Below are 15,451 nucleotides of genomic sequence, written 5' to 3' on the forward strand. Positions count from 1 at the left end.
AGAATTGTACAAGATCATGACAGGCATAGATAGGGTGAAGGCAGTCAGACTTTTTCCCAGGGTTGGGGAATCGAGGATTGGAGGGCATCAGTTTAAGGTTAGAGGGGGAAAAAATTAAGGGAACCTGAGGGGTAGCATTTTTTTAAACACAGGGGATGGTATGCATATGGAATGAACTGTCAGCAGAAGTGGTACATTAACAACATTTAAAAAGGCATTTGGACAAATTGACTGATAGGAAATGGGGTTAACATTGATGGACATTTTAGTCAGCGTATCAGGACCTGTATCTGTGCTGTAGGATTCTAGGACTCTATGACCATCTCACCCACAATTTTCCCCATCCATACTGGATAATTAAATCTTGTTATTTCTCTAATTTTGTTATAAGTGATTAAAATTTACAGAACACTTGTTCATCTCTATTTGCACTTGTTTGGAAATTTATTTTTAACAAGTTCAGCTAAAAGATATTACAAAAGCAAGGAGAGAATAAGTGAAGAGACTGGCAGCTAATAAAGAAGAATCGAAAAGTCATTGATTAGCATATAAACAAAAGGGAACTGAAAGCAGCGAGGCGGATAAGGAACTGATAACAAAAAAGGTGGCTCAGTGGTTAGCACTGCTGCCTCACAGCACCAGGGACCTGTGTTCGATTCCAGCCTTGGATGACTGACTGTGTGGAGTTTGCACATTCTCCCAGTGTCTGCGTGGGTTTCCTCTGGGTACTCTGGTTTTCTCCCACAATCCAAAGATGTGCAGATCAGGTGAATTGGCCACACTAAATTGCTCATATAGAATATTCTATTGCCCATTAGTGAGGGCTAAAAATGGGTCTGGGTGGGTTACTCTTCAGACGGTCGGTGTGGACATGTTGGGCTGAAGGGCCTGTTTCCATACTGTAGGGAATCTAATCTAATCTAATGAAATGTACTCGTGGAGGCTGGAGCGGTGACTTGAGTCACTAAGAAAGTACTTTGCAACTGTCTTCACCAAGAGTGAAGATACTGCTAAGGTCATGTGACAGACTGGATGGTTGACATACTGGATGAGCTAAAAATTCTTAAAGAGAAGGTAGTAGAAAGATTGGCTATACTTAAAGTTGAAAGATTACCACAACTAGAATAGATGCATTGTCTTTATCGATGTTGGAAGTCAGAGTGGAAATTGCTGTGCTGAACATGATATTCAAATCTTCCTTTGATAAAGAGGGGGTGCCAGCAAACGTTACATCTTTGCTTAACAGAAGGGTGTAAGAATGAGCGTTATAGAACATAGAACATAGAAGGATACAGCGCAGTACAGGCCCTTCGGCCCTCGATGTTGCGCCGACCGAATCCTACCTAACCTATACTAGCCCAATAACTTCCAAATGCCTATCCAATGCCCGCTTAAATGACCATAAAGAAGGAGAGTTCACCACTGATACGGGCAGGGCATTCCATGAACTCACAACCCGCTGTGTGAAGAATCTACCCCTAACATCTGTCCTATACCTACCACCCCTTAATTTAAAGCTATGTCCCCTAGTAACACCTGACTCCATTAGCGGTAAAAGGATCTTAGTATCTACCCTATCTAAACCCCTAATCATCTTATACACTTCTATCAGATCTCCCCTAAACCTTCTCTTCTCCAATGAGAACAGCCCCAAGTGCCCCAGCCTTTCCTCATAAGATTTTCCTACCATTCCAGGCAACATCCTGGTAAACCTCCTCTGCACTCGTTCTAAAGCTTCCACATCCTTCCTATAGTATGGCGACCAAAACTGCACACAATACTCCAGATGAGGCCTCACCAGAGTCTTATACAACTGCAACATGACCTCAGGACTCCGGAACTCAATTCCTCTGCCAATAAAGCCCAGTACACCATATGCCTTCCTCACAGCACTATTTACCTGGGTGGCAACTTTCAGAGATCTGTGTACATGGACACCAAGATCCCTCTGCTCATCCACACTACCAAGTAGCCTACCATTAGCCCAGTAATCCATCATCTTGTTATTCCTACCAAAGTGAACGACTTCGCACTTAGCTACATTGAATTCCATTTGCCACATTTCCGCCCAGCTTTGCAACTTATCTATATCCCGCTGTAACCTACCACTTCCTTCCTCACTATCCACAACTCCACCGACTTTTGTATCATCCGCAAACTTGCTTACCCAGCTTTCAAGTCCTTCCTCTAGATCATTTATAAAGATAACAAAAAGCAATGGTCCCAAAACAGATCATTGTGGTACACCGCTAGTAACTGCGCTCCAAGATGAACATAATCCATCAACTACTACCCTCTGTCTCCTTCCAGCCAGCCAATTCCTAATCCAAACCTCTAATGTATCCTCAATGCCATACCTCCGAAGTTTTAGCATTAGCCTACCATGGGGAACCTTATCGAACGCCTTACTAAAATCCATATACACAACATCTACCGCTTTACCCTCATCCACTTCCTTAGTCACCTTCTCAAAGAACTCAATAAGGTTTGTGAGGCACGACCTGCCCTTCACAAAACCATGCTGGCTATCCCTGATCACGTTATTCCTACCCAGATGTTCATAAATCTTATCCCTTACCATTCTCTCTAAGACTTTGCCCACCACTGAAGTCAGACTCACTGGCCTATAGTTACTAGGGCTATCCCTACTCCCTTTCTTGAACAATGGGACCACATTCGCCATCCTCCAGTCCTCTGGTACTATTCCCGTTGACAACGACGACATAAAAATCCAGGCCAATGGCTCTGCTATCTCCTCCCTAGCTTCCCATAGGATCCTGGGGTAAATGCCATCAGGCCCAGGAGACTTATCTATATTCATCCTTTCCAATATTCCCAAAACCTCTTCCCTGCATATTTCCAGGGCATCCATTCTAATTATTTGTGATTCCATATTCACATCAGCAACAGTGTCCTGTTCCTGAGTGAATACTGATGAAAAGTACTGATTTAATGTCTCTCCAATCTCCTCCGCCTCCACACACAACTTCCCACTACTATCCTTGACTGGACCGATACCTACCCTAGTCATCCTTTTATTCTTGACATACCTATAGAAAGCCTTTGGGTTTTCCCTAATCCTACCAGCTAAAGACTTTTCATGTCCCCTTCTCGCTTCTCTTAGCTCCCTCTTTAGCTCCTTCCTGGCTACCTTATAACTCTCAATCGCCCCTACTGAACCTTCACGCCTCATCTTTACATATGCCGCCTTCTTCCCTTTCACAAGGGACTCCTTTTATATTCCTTTTATCAGCTGGGAACTGGTCCTTGCATGTGAATGTATGTCCCTTCTAGTAAGTTTAAATAACCATGTTACAAGAACAACTGTTTTTCTTAAATTAGTTATTGCAGCTAATATATGTTCAAGTCTTGTGCCTTTTCTGAATTAGAATACTAGAGTTCCCTGTTGCCTCCTCCATGACAAGGTCTTGGCAAATCAGTAAACCTTTTCTATTGCAGTAGAAATTGTTGTAGTCACTTGCTACTAACAGTATTTTATAAATAATCAATAATCAAATTGCTAAAGGAGAAGAAAATAAACACAATAACTATCATTAGAGGTAACTTACATAGAACATAAAAGCGCAGTACAGGCCCTTTTGGCCCTTGATGTTGCGCCAACTTATGGAACCAAACTGATGCCCATCTATCCTACACTATTCTATTCTCATCCATATGCCTATCCAATGACCATTTAAATGCCCTTAGAGTCTACTACTGCTGCAGTTGGTGCATTCCACACCCCTACTACTCTGAGTAAAGAAAGTACCTTTGACATCTGTTCTATATCTATCATCCCTCAATTTAAAGCTATGTCCCCTTGTGCTCGCCATCACCATCCGAGGTAAAAGGCTCTCACTGTCCACCCTATCTAACCCTCTGATTATCTTCTATGTCTCAATTAAGTCACCTTTCAACCTTCTCTCAAACGAAAACAGCCTCAAATCTCTCAGCCTTTCCTCATAAGATCTTCCTTCCATACTAGGCAATATCCTAGTAAATCTCCTCTGAACCCTTTCCAAAGCTTCCACATCCTTCCTATAATGTGGTGACCATAACTGTACACAATACTCCAATTGCAGCCACACCAGAGTTTTGTACAGCTGCAACATGACCTTATGGCTCCGAAACTCAATCCCTCTCCCAATAAAAGCTAACACATTGTATGCCTTCTTTACAACCCTATCAACCTGGATGGCAACTTTCAGGGATCTATGCACATGGACAGAGATCTCTCTGCCCATCTACACTACCAAGAATCTTAACATTAACCCAACAGTCTGTATTCCTGTTGCTCCTTCCAAAGTGAATCACCTCACACTTTTACACATTAAAACTCCATTTGCCACCTCTCAGTCCAGCTCTGCAGCTTTTCTATGTCCTTCTGTAACCATCCACAACTCCACTGACCTTAGTGTCATCTGCAAATTTACTAACCCATCCTTCTCAGCCCTCATCCAGGTCATTTATAAAATTGATCAACAACAGTGGACCCAAAAGAGATCCTTGTGTTACACCACGAGTAACTGAACTCCAGGATGAACATTTCCCGTCAACCACCACCCTGTGTTCTTTCAGCTAGCCAATTTCTGATCCAAACCACTAAATCGCCTTCAATCCCATGCCTCCACATTTTCTGCAAAAGCCTACCACGGGGAACCTTATCAAATGCATTACTGAAATCCATATACACCACATCAACCACTTTATCCTCATCCACCTGTTTGGTCACTATGTCAAAGGAACTCAATAAGGTTTGTGAGGCACGACTTACCCTTCACAAAACCACACTGACTGTCCCTAATCAACTTATTCCTATTTAGATGATCTTAAATTTTATCTCTTACACTCCTTTCTAACACTTCACCCACAACTGAAGTAAGGCTTACTGGTCTATAATTACAAGGGTTGTCTCTATTCCCCTTCTTGAACAAAGGACAACATATGCTATTCTCAAACTTTAGGCACTATTCCTATAGAGAATGATGACAAAGATCAAGCCAAAGGCTCTGCAATCTCCTCCCTGGCTTCCCAGAGAATGCTAGGAAAAATAACTGGGCTAAAGAATGATATGTCTGTGGATGTGATGAAATGCACCGTGGGATATATAAAACAAGTAGCCAGAGGTAGTGAATGCACTGGTATTAATATCCCAACAATCATTAGATTCTGGAAATGTCCCAGAGACCTGGAAAACTACCAATGCAATGCCCTTATTCAAAAAGGGAAGGAGACAAAAAGAAACAGGCGTGATAGGCATCTCTTCTTGGGAAATGTTAGAATCTATTATAAAGGATGGAAAAGCAAAACATTATAAATACACGATATAATCAAGGAGCATCAACATGACTTCATGAAGGGGAAACAAATTTATTACAATTCTTTGAAGAGGTAGCAAGAGGACAGATAAAGGGATTTGACAGATTATATATGTTTGAATTTCCAAAAGGCATTTGAAAAGGTATTGCTCATGAGGCTTCTTAACAAGATAAGAGCACGCGATGTTGAGGGTAGTACATTAGTATGGTTAGAGGATTGGCTAACTTATAGAAAAGAGTGTTGAAACAAGGGAGCATTTTTAGGATAGCAACCTGTAACTAGTGGAGAGCCACAGGGAGTTTTTAGATTAGATTAGATTACTTACAGTGTGGAAACAGGCCCTTCGGCCCAATAAGTCCACACCGACCCGCCGAAACGCAACCCACCCATACCCCTACATTTACCCCTTACCTAACACTACAGGCAATTTAGCATGGCCAATTCACCTGACCCGCACATCTTTGGACTGTGGGAGGAAACCCACGCAGACACGGGGAGAATGTGCAAATTCCACACAGTCAGTCGCCTGAGTCGGGAATTGAACCCGGGTCTCAGGCGCTGTGAGGCAGCAGTGCTAACCACTGTGTCACCGTGCCGCCCACAAATGGATTTGTGCTGAGTCTGTAATTATTTAAAATATAGATGAATTACTTGGATTATGGAAGTAAATGTACTATCACGTTTTTGAATGGCACAAAAATTGGTGGGAAAGTAAGTGATGAGAATGATACAGTCTATAAAAGAACACAAACAAATTGAGTGGACAAAAGCAGATGGAATATAATTCAGGATTGTGTGAAATATGTACTTTGGCCAGAAGAGTTGAGGAACTGAATATATAAATGGAGAAAGACTGCAGAAAGCTACAGAGGGATTTTGGGGTCCTTATGCTGGAATCCCGAAAAGATAGCATAGAATTCTGCAGGTTAACAGGGAAGGTGATTGGAATATTGGTCTTTTAGTTTAAATGGAATGGAGAATAAAGATAGCTCTCACTAAAACTATAGAAAGCACTAGTTACATCACACCTAGAATACTGTGAACAGTTTTGGTCCCTTGTGTAAGGGAAGATACAAGTGCATCAAAGCAGTTCAGAAATAAAGTTCACTAGATTGATCCAAAGTATGAAGTATTTTCTTATCAGAATCTTATACTCAGATTATTTTATTAGAATGAGAGATGATCTTCTTGAGACATAAGATTTTTAGGAGACTTGACAGGGTAGTTCTGACAGGATGTTCCTCTGTATGGGAGAGTCAAGGATTGTAAGTCATAATCATCTGAGTATGAGGTTGCCCAGTGAGGACAGAGGTAAGGAGAAATTTCTTCTCTCAAAGACAATGAATCTGTGGAATTCTTTATCACAGAAAACTGTACGGACATAGTTGGCCAGTGTATTTGAAGTTGAGATAGACAGATTTTCAATCAGTTAGGGAAACAAAGGTTGGAGGAAAAGGCACGCAAGTAGAGTTGAGGATTATCACATCTGCCATGGTCTTATCAAATAGTGCAGCACGCCGATTGCCCAAATGACCTACTTCTACTCTTGCATCTTATTGTCTGATGGAACTACTTTAGAATGCTACGCAGCAATTTGTGCCTGCAGCTCACCAAATGTATTAGTTATGTTCTAAACATCAGTTACATACCAAATGTATTAGTTATGCTCTAAACATCAGTTACATACAAACTTAATACCTTCTTGCTGTTGCTATTTTCCTCAGTGTGATCCCTGCAATTTTTGGGATATGGTAAAGGTCCGATATAATTGATGGTTTGCCAAGAAATTAAAGTGCATTATAGTGGCAGCTCGTCAAATGGATGCACAATACTGCTGTAGAATGCATCTGGTTTATACCTCACTTAAAATTAGTTATTTGTAACATTTACTGTTGCAAAGTGAGACTTCAGTTATTTCACACACGAATACATCTTATCAGAATCTCTAACAGAATTATTTGGGGCGACTGGGATGCTACTTTCTGTGAGATGAGATTTAGACAAACTGTGTAAATATCACAATGTTATTTTTGGAGTGAAATGAGCATTGAAATCAAACACTGCAGCGAGGCAACCTTTTTTGATGCAAATGTATGCCCACTATGTTAAGTCAATTTATTTTTTTCCAGAGCATTAGGAGGTGAACTTAGCATTCATATCAGACAATTTAAAAAAGGTTCTGAAATAGGTGCATATTTACTAACCCAAATGGGGATTTGTTTTTTGGCAGCCATGGGACATCTCTACTATAAGCCTATTGATTGTCTCACTATCTGATTTTAATGCTGTTTTTATTTCTCAGTCCTTAATTTTCCTAACTCTATCAAGTTGGTTTAAGCATTCTACAATAGTAGTAATTAACCTCAGAGTAAGGATACTGGTTCAAAATTAGCTTGTTGTATAAATGCCTCTTCTCACAGAATTGATTCCAATATCTGAACAATGTTACGGTTGCCCTCTTACATTACTTCAATAGCCACGCATTTATTTATACTAGATTCTGTTGCTGTACTCACCAGTACTTGGTACTGGATGCAATCATAGGAATATAGGACTTAGGACCAGGAAAAATCCATTTGGCTCTTTGAGCCCACTCCAATATTTAATAAGATTGATCTGGTTGTAGTCTCAATTCCACTTTACTGTCTATCTCCCATAACCTTCAATTCACTTGTCTATCTTAGCCTTACATAAATTCAGTGACCCAGTCGCCACTGATGTTTTGGGAAGAGAATCCCACAGACCAATGACATTCAGAGAAAAAAGAAATCCCCTAGTTCTAGTCTTTCTTTCAAGGGAAACACCCTCTAAGAATCCACTCTATCAATTCACTCAGGATCTTACATATTTTAATAAGATAACCTCGCTGAACTCTTCCAATCTCCATTGGAATGAGGCCCAACCTGTTCAACATTCTTCATAATACCTTTATTCCAAAATGAATACGTGAATCCTCAAAATACATTTGAGATTGCATTTTTAATCATTTTAGATACTGAAACTCTGCCTGAAAAATTTCAATAGTTTCCAAATTTGGCTGGGACTTCTAATTGTTAAACCATTCCCCTTTCCCTCTCAAAACTCTGTGCATGGTAACCACTGAATATCACTTGGTGCTACCTTTTACCCTGACACTAGGGAACCAACATACCACTCTGCAAATTATATCTGAAGTTATAAAAATGTCTATCTACGTATGCCTAACTACAGAGTCCCCTAAGATGTGCAGAAAGCCATGATAACTGCAATATCATCAGGCAATACAGACTTTCTGTCAGCAGGTATTTGTTCGTCTAAACATATCCTCCAACATCAAGATGATCAGATTTGTTTTATCCAAATAGATTTAGGGCTGAGGAGTAAATATATAGGATCCATGTTAATGAATTCTATGCAACATCATGTAGGAACATCTGGTGAAAGGAGAGTGCTGAATGATATTCTGCTTTGTCTAGAGTCAGTTCACTGCCTTGGTCCAAAGGTGAAGTCTGGCTTTTGGGATGAGGTATTGAAGAGTTTGGATATGTCTCCTGCTGCATCAAGAGACAGCAACTTCAAACGAGGGATAAACTAAGGGGTAGAGTAATAGCAATTCTATACAATGCAAAGACTGCAGTTCATACTTAAGATTTTTTTAAAAAAGAAATCAAATAATTAACATGGCTTAAGGAGAGCTTACTTACTGATTGACAGTCTGCCAGCCGGAACTTCTTGGTTGTCCAAATAATGAAAAAGATTGACGCTATACAGAGGAAGTAAAGGATTTAAAGGTGAAATATTACCTAGTGAAATATATACAGGTATCTAGTCTCTTTTTCAACCTGAATCATCAAGGTTAATCTACCTGGAATACACTAATCATTGCCTCAGCAACAGGAAGGGATGATTTGCAGAGTATAGGGTAAATGCAGTGGCACCCCAGTTGTGCACAAATTGCATCACACCTATGCCTTACTATATGCATAAGATTCCACACATTATTTCACATGCAATGCCATTCTTAGTGAAAGCCTAACAGGTTTTAGCTGGCTGTTGAACAAATGAAGTTGACTGCCATCACCCAAAGTGTGTGCACACACAAACATTGGGCATCACGAATGTTAAGATAGAATCTTTTTATTTTTATTTATTTTTTAGCTGTGGACTAAAATGGAAAAGGAGTGTTTTAAAATCAAAATGGGAAAAGAGTTGCTGTACTTTTGAAAAGAGGCGCTGCAACTCATTGTGTGTTGTGTTTACACTGCAGCTTTGCTAGCAGTGTAGCAGGTGAGATCAGTTTGAGAAAGATTGGTTTGTACAAATGTGACCAGTGCTGTTTGCCAAAAGTCATAAACCTGATGATGACTCTTTGTTTGGCTGCTGGACAGGTGAACCATTTGGGGAGTTTACAAGAGTGGGGAGAAACCTCTAGACTGTTGGAAAAGAAGGCTTTGTGTTCTCTATAGGTTTTCAGTAAGTGATAGATATAGGACAGATGTCAGAGATAGTTTCTTTACTGAAAGAGTAGTAGGGGCGTGGAACACACTACTTGCAACAGTAGTAGACTCGCCAACCTTAAGGGCATTTAAATGATCATTGGATAGCCATATGGACGTAGTAGTAGGTTAGATGGGCTTCAAGATTGTTGCACTGACACGTGAAACCATCGAGGGCTGAAGGGCCTATACTGCAATGTAATGTTCTATGTTCTAAGTGTCTGAGGAAAGCTACTTATATTCTCCTACCATTTGATGGAATCTATTGTGTTTAATCAGTAACTAACAGACTTTGTAATTAGTGTACTAATTGCCCTGTGCCTCCTATATAGAAGTGAACGAACCTGGAAAAAGGGAACTGAAGAACACAAAGTCTTGGGTTTTAAAACAAATTATTGAATTCTTTGGGCTAGTGGTGTTGAATTGTATTTCCCCAGTTTTTTTGTTTCATCTACCAATTTTTTTTGATTGCATTTGTTTGTATGTGCACGTAAAGTATGTTTTTGGCAGGAGGTGGGTGAGAGTTCAATTAGTTGAACTATATGTTGTTAGTTTATAATTTTGCTAACCTACGGTTGGAACTTATTTATTTGTAACATATAGTAGTTTTTGGGAACTGGTATCTGTTTGTTGACCTGATTCCATCAGACAGGTAAATTGGGGACTTTGTGTATTTTGATTAAATTTTAACTTCTATAGTAACTACAGGAGTGGCTTGAACGCCAGTAAACTTTCCCAAGTAGATCTTAATATGAAATGCGGCATTGTGCCTCACAGGGCCAGGGACCCAACTGCAATTCCAGCCTCGGCCATCTGTCTGTGTGGAATTTGCACATTCTCTGTGTCTGTGTGGGTTTCCTCCAGGTGCTCAGGCTTCCTCCCACAGTCCAAAGACGGGCAAGTTGGGTGAATTGGCCATGCTAAATTGCCCATAGTGCTCAGGCATGTGTATGTTAGGTGCGTTAGTTATGGTAGGGGAATGGATCTGGGTGGGATACTCTTCAGAGGGTACAGTGTGGCCTGTTTTCACACTGTAGGGACTCTATTCTAATTCTATACACAAAATAGTAATTATGGTTGAGAATATAAGCTGATTTTCTTCCATGCTAACCGGGGAGCTTGAAATAACTTCTAACTTTGGAACTAGCCAAGGTCAGTTTATAACATAGACCAAATACAAATTTGCAACTTTTCTTGAATGCCTTCTGTACTAGATAGTACTTACTACCACTTAACCCCTGGAGATGTTCCAACTATGTTCAGATTGAAGTAGCTGTAAATAATATCAGGAGAAGAAAGTGCAAGTAGATAGCTGATGTTTGCAGAGAATTCATGCAAACAGATATTTTCCTATCCTGAACTCTCTATGCTGGTCAAGTTGTTCTTTTAACCCCAAGTGAAATGGAGACATTTCATGGAATCTAACATAATGTAGCGAACTTACGTGATTGATCATCTGTTGTGTTTATTCCACTTAGATTAATATGATGTTCAATGTTGTAGGAATGCCAATTAAAAAAAAACTGCAAGGAAATTCACATCCCAAAACCTATCCACCTACACACACCACTTTACCCTCCAAAAAAGAAACTCAGACCTTGATTTACATTTAACATCTAATCCTCTAGTTAGGTCATTCAAAAGACTAGAAATGACAAGTGCATTGTTTAGGCCAGGGACTACAGGCCAATGATTTATGATTTTTAGACAATACAAAACATATTTTGCCCTTTTGAGATACATCATGATTGCCGTGTCAGTCAAGAAGATGGCATAGCTCTAAGTATAATACTTGGTACAGTCACTTGAAGAGCCATTTGAGAGGTCAACCTTCACAAGCCCAATGTTATACTTGCCAATTCTTCTACTGTTAAATTGGCTATATTTCACTACTTTGCAAATATATACTCACCATGGTGTAAGCAAAGTCAGTGAGAATAAATTTCAGAAACTTTTGTTGTCAAGGATCCAAAAGGTACACTGCTGGCTAATCGGGTCACTTAAGAGAAAACACTGCAGTAGGTGCATAGTTCCTTGAAAGTGGAGTCGCAGGCAGACAAAGTGATGAAGGTGGCATTTGGCATGCTTGCCTTAACACTGAATACAGGAGTTGGCATGTCACATTTCAGCTGTAGTTGACATTGGTAAGGCCACATTTAGAATTGCATAACATTCTGATCACCTTCTACAAGAAGGATGTTGTTAATCTTGAGGGGGTTCAAAAAGAACTTATATGGGAATGGAGAGCTTGAGTTATAGAGAGAGGCTGATTAGAGCGGGGATTCTTTTCCTGGAGCATTGCAGGCTGAGGGGTGACCTTGCAGAGGTTTATAAAATCATGGATAGGATGAATAGCCAAGCTCTTTCTCCTATGGTAGAGGACTCCAAATCTGGAGGGCATAGGTTTAAGTTTAGAGAAGAAAGATTTAAAAAAAAACCTTAGGGGCAACGTTTCCATGCAGAGAATGGTACGTGTAAGAAACAAGATGCTAGAGAAGTGTTGGATGTGGGTACAATGACAATACTTAAAAGACACCTGGATGAGTAAATGATTAGGAAGGGTTTAAGAGGGCTATGGGCCAAATGCTTACAAATGGGATTAGGTCAGATTGGGAAGTCTGGTGGACCAAAGACTCTGTTTGCATGCTGTATGAATCTATGGTTCTACATGCTTATAGCTTACCTATGACAGCAAAGATGAGTGTGTTTGTGAAATGCCTGTATAAAGAAAGTTTCACAACATTCCTTCTCAACTTCAGCATCTTCATGGTTTGTGTCAAGCTGATGAAGATGTGTCATCAGTTAAGGAAATCGATGGAATTTAAAAAAATATACTGCTTTTGGAAAAAATAACAATAATCATTCAATGTTTGGAAAAAAACAATTATTCTGCTTGAGGAAATGCATCGAAATTAAAAATCAGGATTAACAGTAACAGTATACTCACTGACGCAAATTCTTTAGAAGTTTCATTGGCAATATCAAATTCAAGAAACCAAATGCACCAAATAAATCCATTAATTCCAAATATCTAATTCTACAGTCACATATTATACTGTATCAGACCATATGGATATTACTTCCGGAGGGGTGCATTTCCTCCTGAAAACATAAAACATTCCATTTCCAAGGCCAGTAGCTACTTGTTAGTTAAGTTAACCAACTTGTGTGGCTGAGATTTGGAATCAATTAATTGATCCTTGTTCAGTTGTTTTTGTTTTTTTAAATCCTGTTATTTTCTTGAGTGCATCATTTACAATTAAGGTTTTAGAATTTTACAATTGCTTACACTCACTAATCATAAAAGCAGGAAATAGAGTTGGATTTATCATTAACCCTGATCAGACAGCCCTACATTGTCAGTACCAAACTAAATAAAAAGAATCAGCAGCAATTAAAGGCTATAGGAATGAAGGGCTTCTAAATTCCTTATTTACATGGCCGCCATGCATTCATTCAAAGGTATCCGCTATTTACATAAACATAATTATTAAACTTAATTGGTAGACAGTTACTTCCCACAGTAGATTAGAGATTGAGTACAGTTTATCAGTTACAAACTATACATCAAGAAGGATCAGGCTTAATAGGCAATGATCTTTCCTTGCTGAAAACGGAACAGAAATCTTTTTTTCAGAAGTTCCCATAACCAGAAAGGATATCCACCAGCAAAGGGCAGTGTCGAGAACAGCCAGAGGGATAAAAGCCAGAAGGGCCAAGTCGAAATTCTCCTAAAAGAAAAGGAAGGACAGGATAGTTAGATGAAAGCAAGGGAAAGAGGGAGCATGAGAAAAGAATTTGGAAAACCCAGTACAGCACAATATGCATAGCAAGCATGTCTTCAATGATTTGAAACACAAAACATTGCATTGAATAAAATCCACAATTAACTTCAAGACAATATTCACTTTTGGTTTCACTCCACTGGTAACTGGGTGGCCACAGCCAATTGGAACTGAATTAAAGCTGTCTGAACAGGTTTAACCAGGATATTCACAGCCAATAAACAGATAAATACCAACAGCCTGGTTTCGATGTGAACTGGCATTCCATTATCCAGTCCATGTCTACCATGCTGAGTAGCCATGCAGTCTTCTCTATGACACTTGTAACAATTTAGCTGAGTCAGTAACATGCCAGATTTGGCAATACTAATCATGGACTCATGTTCTAGATACCATTCTGTAAAATACATCAGTTCAGCTTGGTTTGATTTATCTTAAATCCTCATTGATCAAACCAACATCAATCTCCTCCCCTCATTTCATACCCAGACTGATCAAAGATGTGCGGGTCAGGTGAATTGGCCATGCTAAATTGCCCGTAGTGTTAGGTAAGGGGTAAATGTAGGGGTGTGGGTGGGTTGTGCTTCGGCGGGTCAGTGTGGACTTGTTGGGCCGAAGGGCCTGTTTCCACACTGTAAGTAATCTAATCTAATAAAAGTCACGTCAGTAGTTGACAAATTTATATCTTTTCTTAGAACTTTTCGGTCTTCCAATGTACTGATTTCTCCTCTGCAAAAAGTCCACTTTTATTCCCCTCCACAGCAAAGATCCTAGCCTCACTCACTTTTACTTAACCCCCTTGACAGCTCAGACCCTTTACTCACTTCTGACAGCCCAGATATTTACTCAGTCCCCTTGACAGCCAGGACCCTATACCCATACCTGTTGATTGCAAAGCACATGCTCACAACTGAAAAGCAGACATTGCATCTTTTGACTCATTTAGTCAGGAAATAAGTTGAGGGGGTAACATTTAAATGTAATGCAAAGGATATCCACCACAGTACACAGGAATCGATCAACGAGAGAATGATGTTCCCTACCAGAGCCAGAGTAGTTAGGGGAGTCTAAATCAAGAACAAAAAGTTGATTTTGAGCTACAAGAAGACATTGAGTGAAGTGCACCTTTCAACCGGGTGGAATGACAGACCTATTTCACAATTTGTCATTTTTATTTCACATTCAGCAGAAAAGCATCCAATGGACCTAAGTATGAAGTTATGTTGTTACCTGACACTGTATGAATACTGGGTCATTAATAACAAGATCAACATGGGGAAAAAATAATTCAGGAGATGAAATCAGTCAGTATATTTTACTACACAATGAGATACCAAATGGCGAGATAATTGTGGTTCAGCAGTAAACAAGCACTCCCCTAGCAAACACAAGGGATAGGACTCAGAACTTCAACCTGAATTCCTCAAACTGTGAGACTTAACGTAAATCAATTCAGGAGGGAAAACTAATTCTGAGTTAATATAATAACCCTTATTAGATTTGTATAATTAAAAAAAATGTGATGGTTTAAAAATGCTGTGATGAGTCCTAGCACCAAACTGACTTCACCTATCCTGAAACAATTATTTTTAAATGCTACTTACTCCTGTGACTCGAAGAATCCCTTCAATTGCTGAGAAAATTAAATAGAGAACGCCAACACCAACTACTCTGTGCAGCATGGCTCCCAGACGTGGCCTGTGATGAAGAGAACATTTGTCTCGTAATTTGTTGCCTATGTCAAACAGTACCACATAAATTACAGTAGCACAAGACATCACTCACCAATGTGCGTTCATTAAATAATGTCATTAGTGTTTCTACAAAGCAGAAGAAATTGCCATTATCGTAATGTCTCTGGGTTCATAATCC

The 15,451-nt window shown here is 39.7% G+C and overlaps 1 protein-coding gene across 3 annotated transcripts in view; it reads right to left on the reverse strand.

Annotated features, from left to right (window-relative positions):
* Positions 1–15,451, reverse strand: part of LOC132818085 (transmembrane protein 87A-like) — a 65,339-nt gene that overhangs the window by 22,023 nt on the left and 27,865 nt on the right. For all 3 annotated transcript variants that reach the window (XM_060828748.1, XM_060828749.1, XM_060828750.1), the window contains 4 exons: positions 15,184–15,277; positions 13,455–13,525; positions 12,478–12,584; positions 9,003–9,061 (listed from right to left, as the gene is read on the reverse strand). In XM_060828748.1, coding sequence (XP_060684731.1) covers positions 9,003–9,061; positions 12,478–12,584; positions 13,455–13,525; positions 15,184–15,277 — 331 coding nt within the window. The remainder of the gene's footprint in view (positions 1–9,002; positions 9,062–12,477; positions 12,585–13,454; positions 13,526–15,183; positions 15,278–15,451) is intronic.

The sequence above is a fragment of the Hemiscyllium ocellatum genome, chromosome 8 (assembly GCF_020745735.1).
Source record: "Hemiscyllium ocellatum isolate sHemOce1 chromosome 8, sHemOce1.pat.X.cur, whole genome shotgun sequence".
NCBI classification, from domain to species: Eukaryota; Metazoa; Chordata; class Chondrichthyes; order Orectolobiformes; family Hemiscylliidae; genus Hemiscyllium; species Hemiscyllium ocellatum.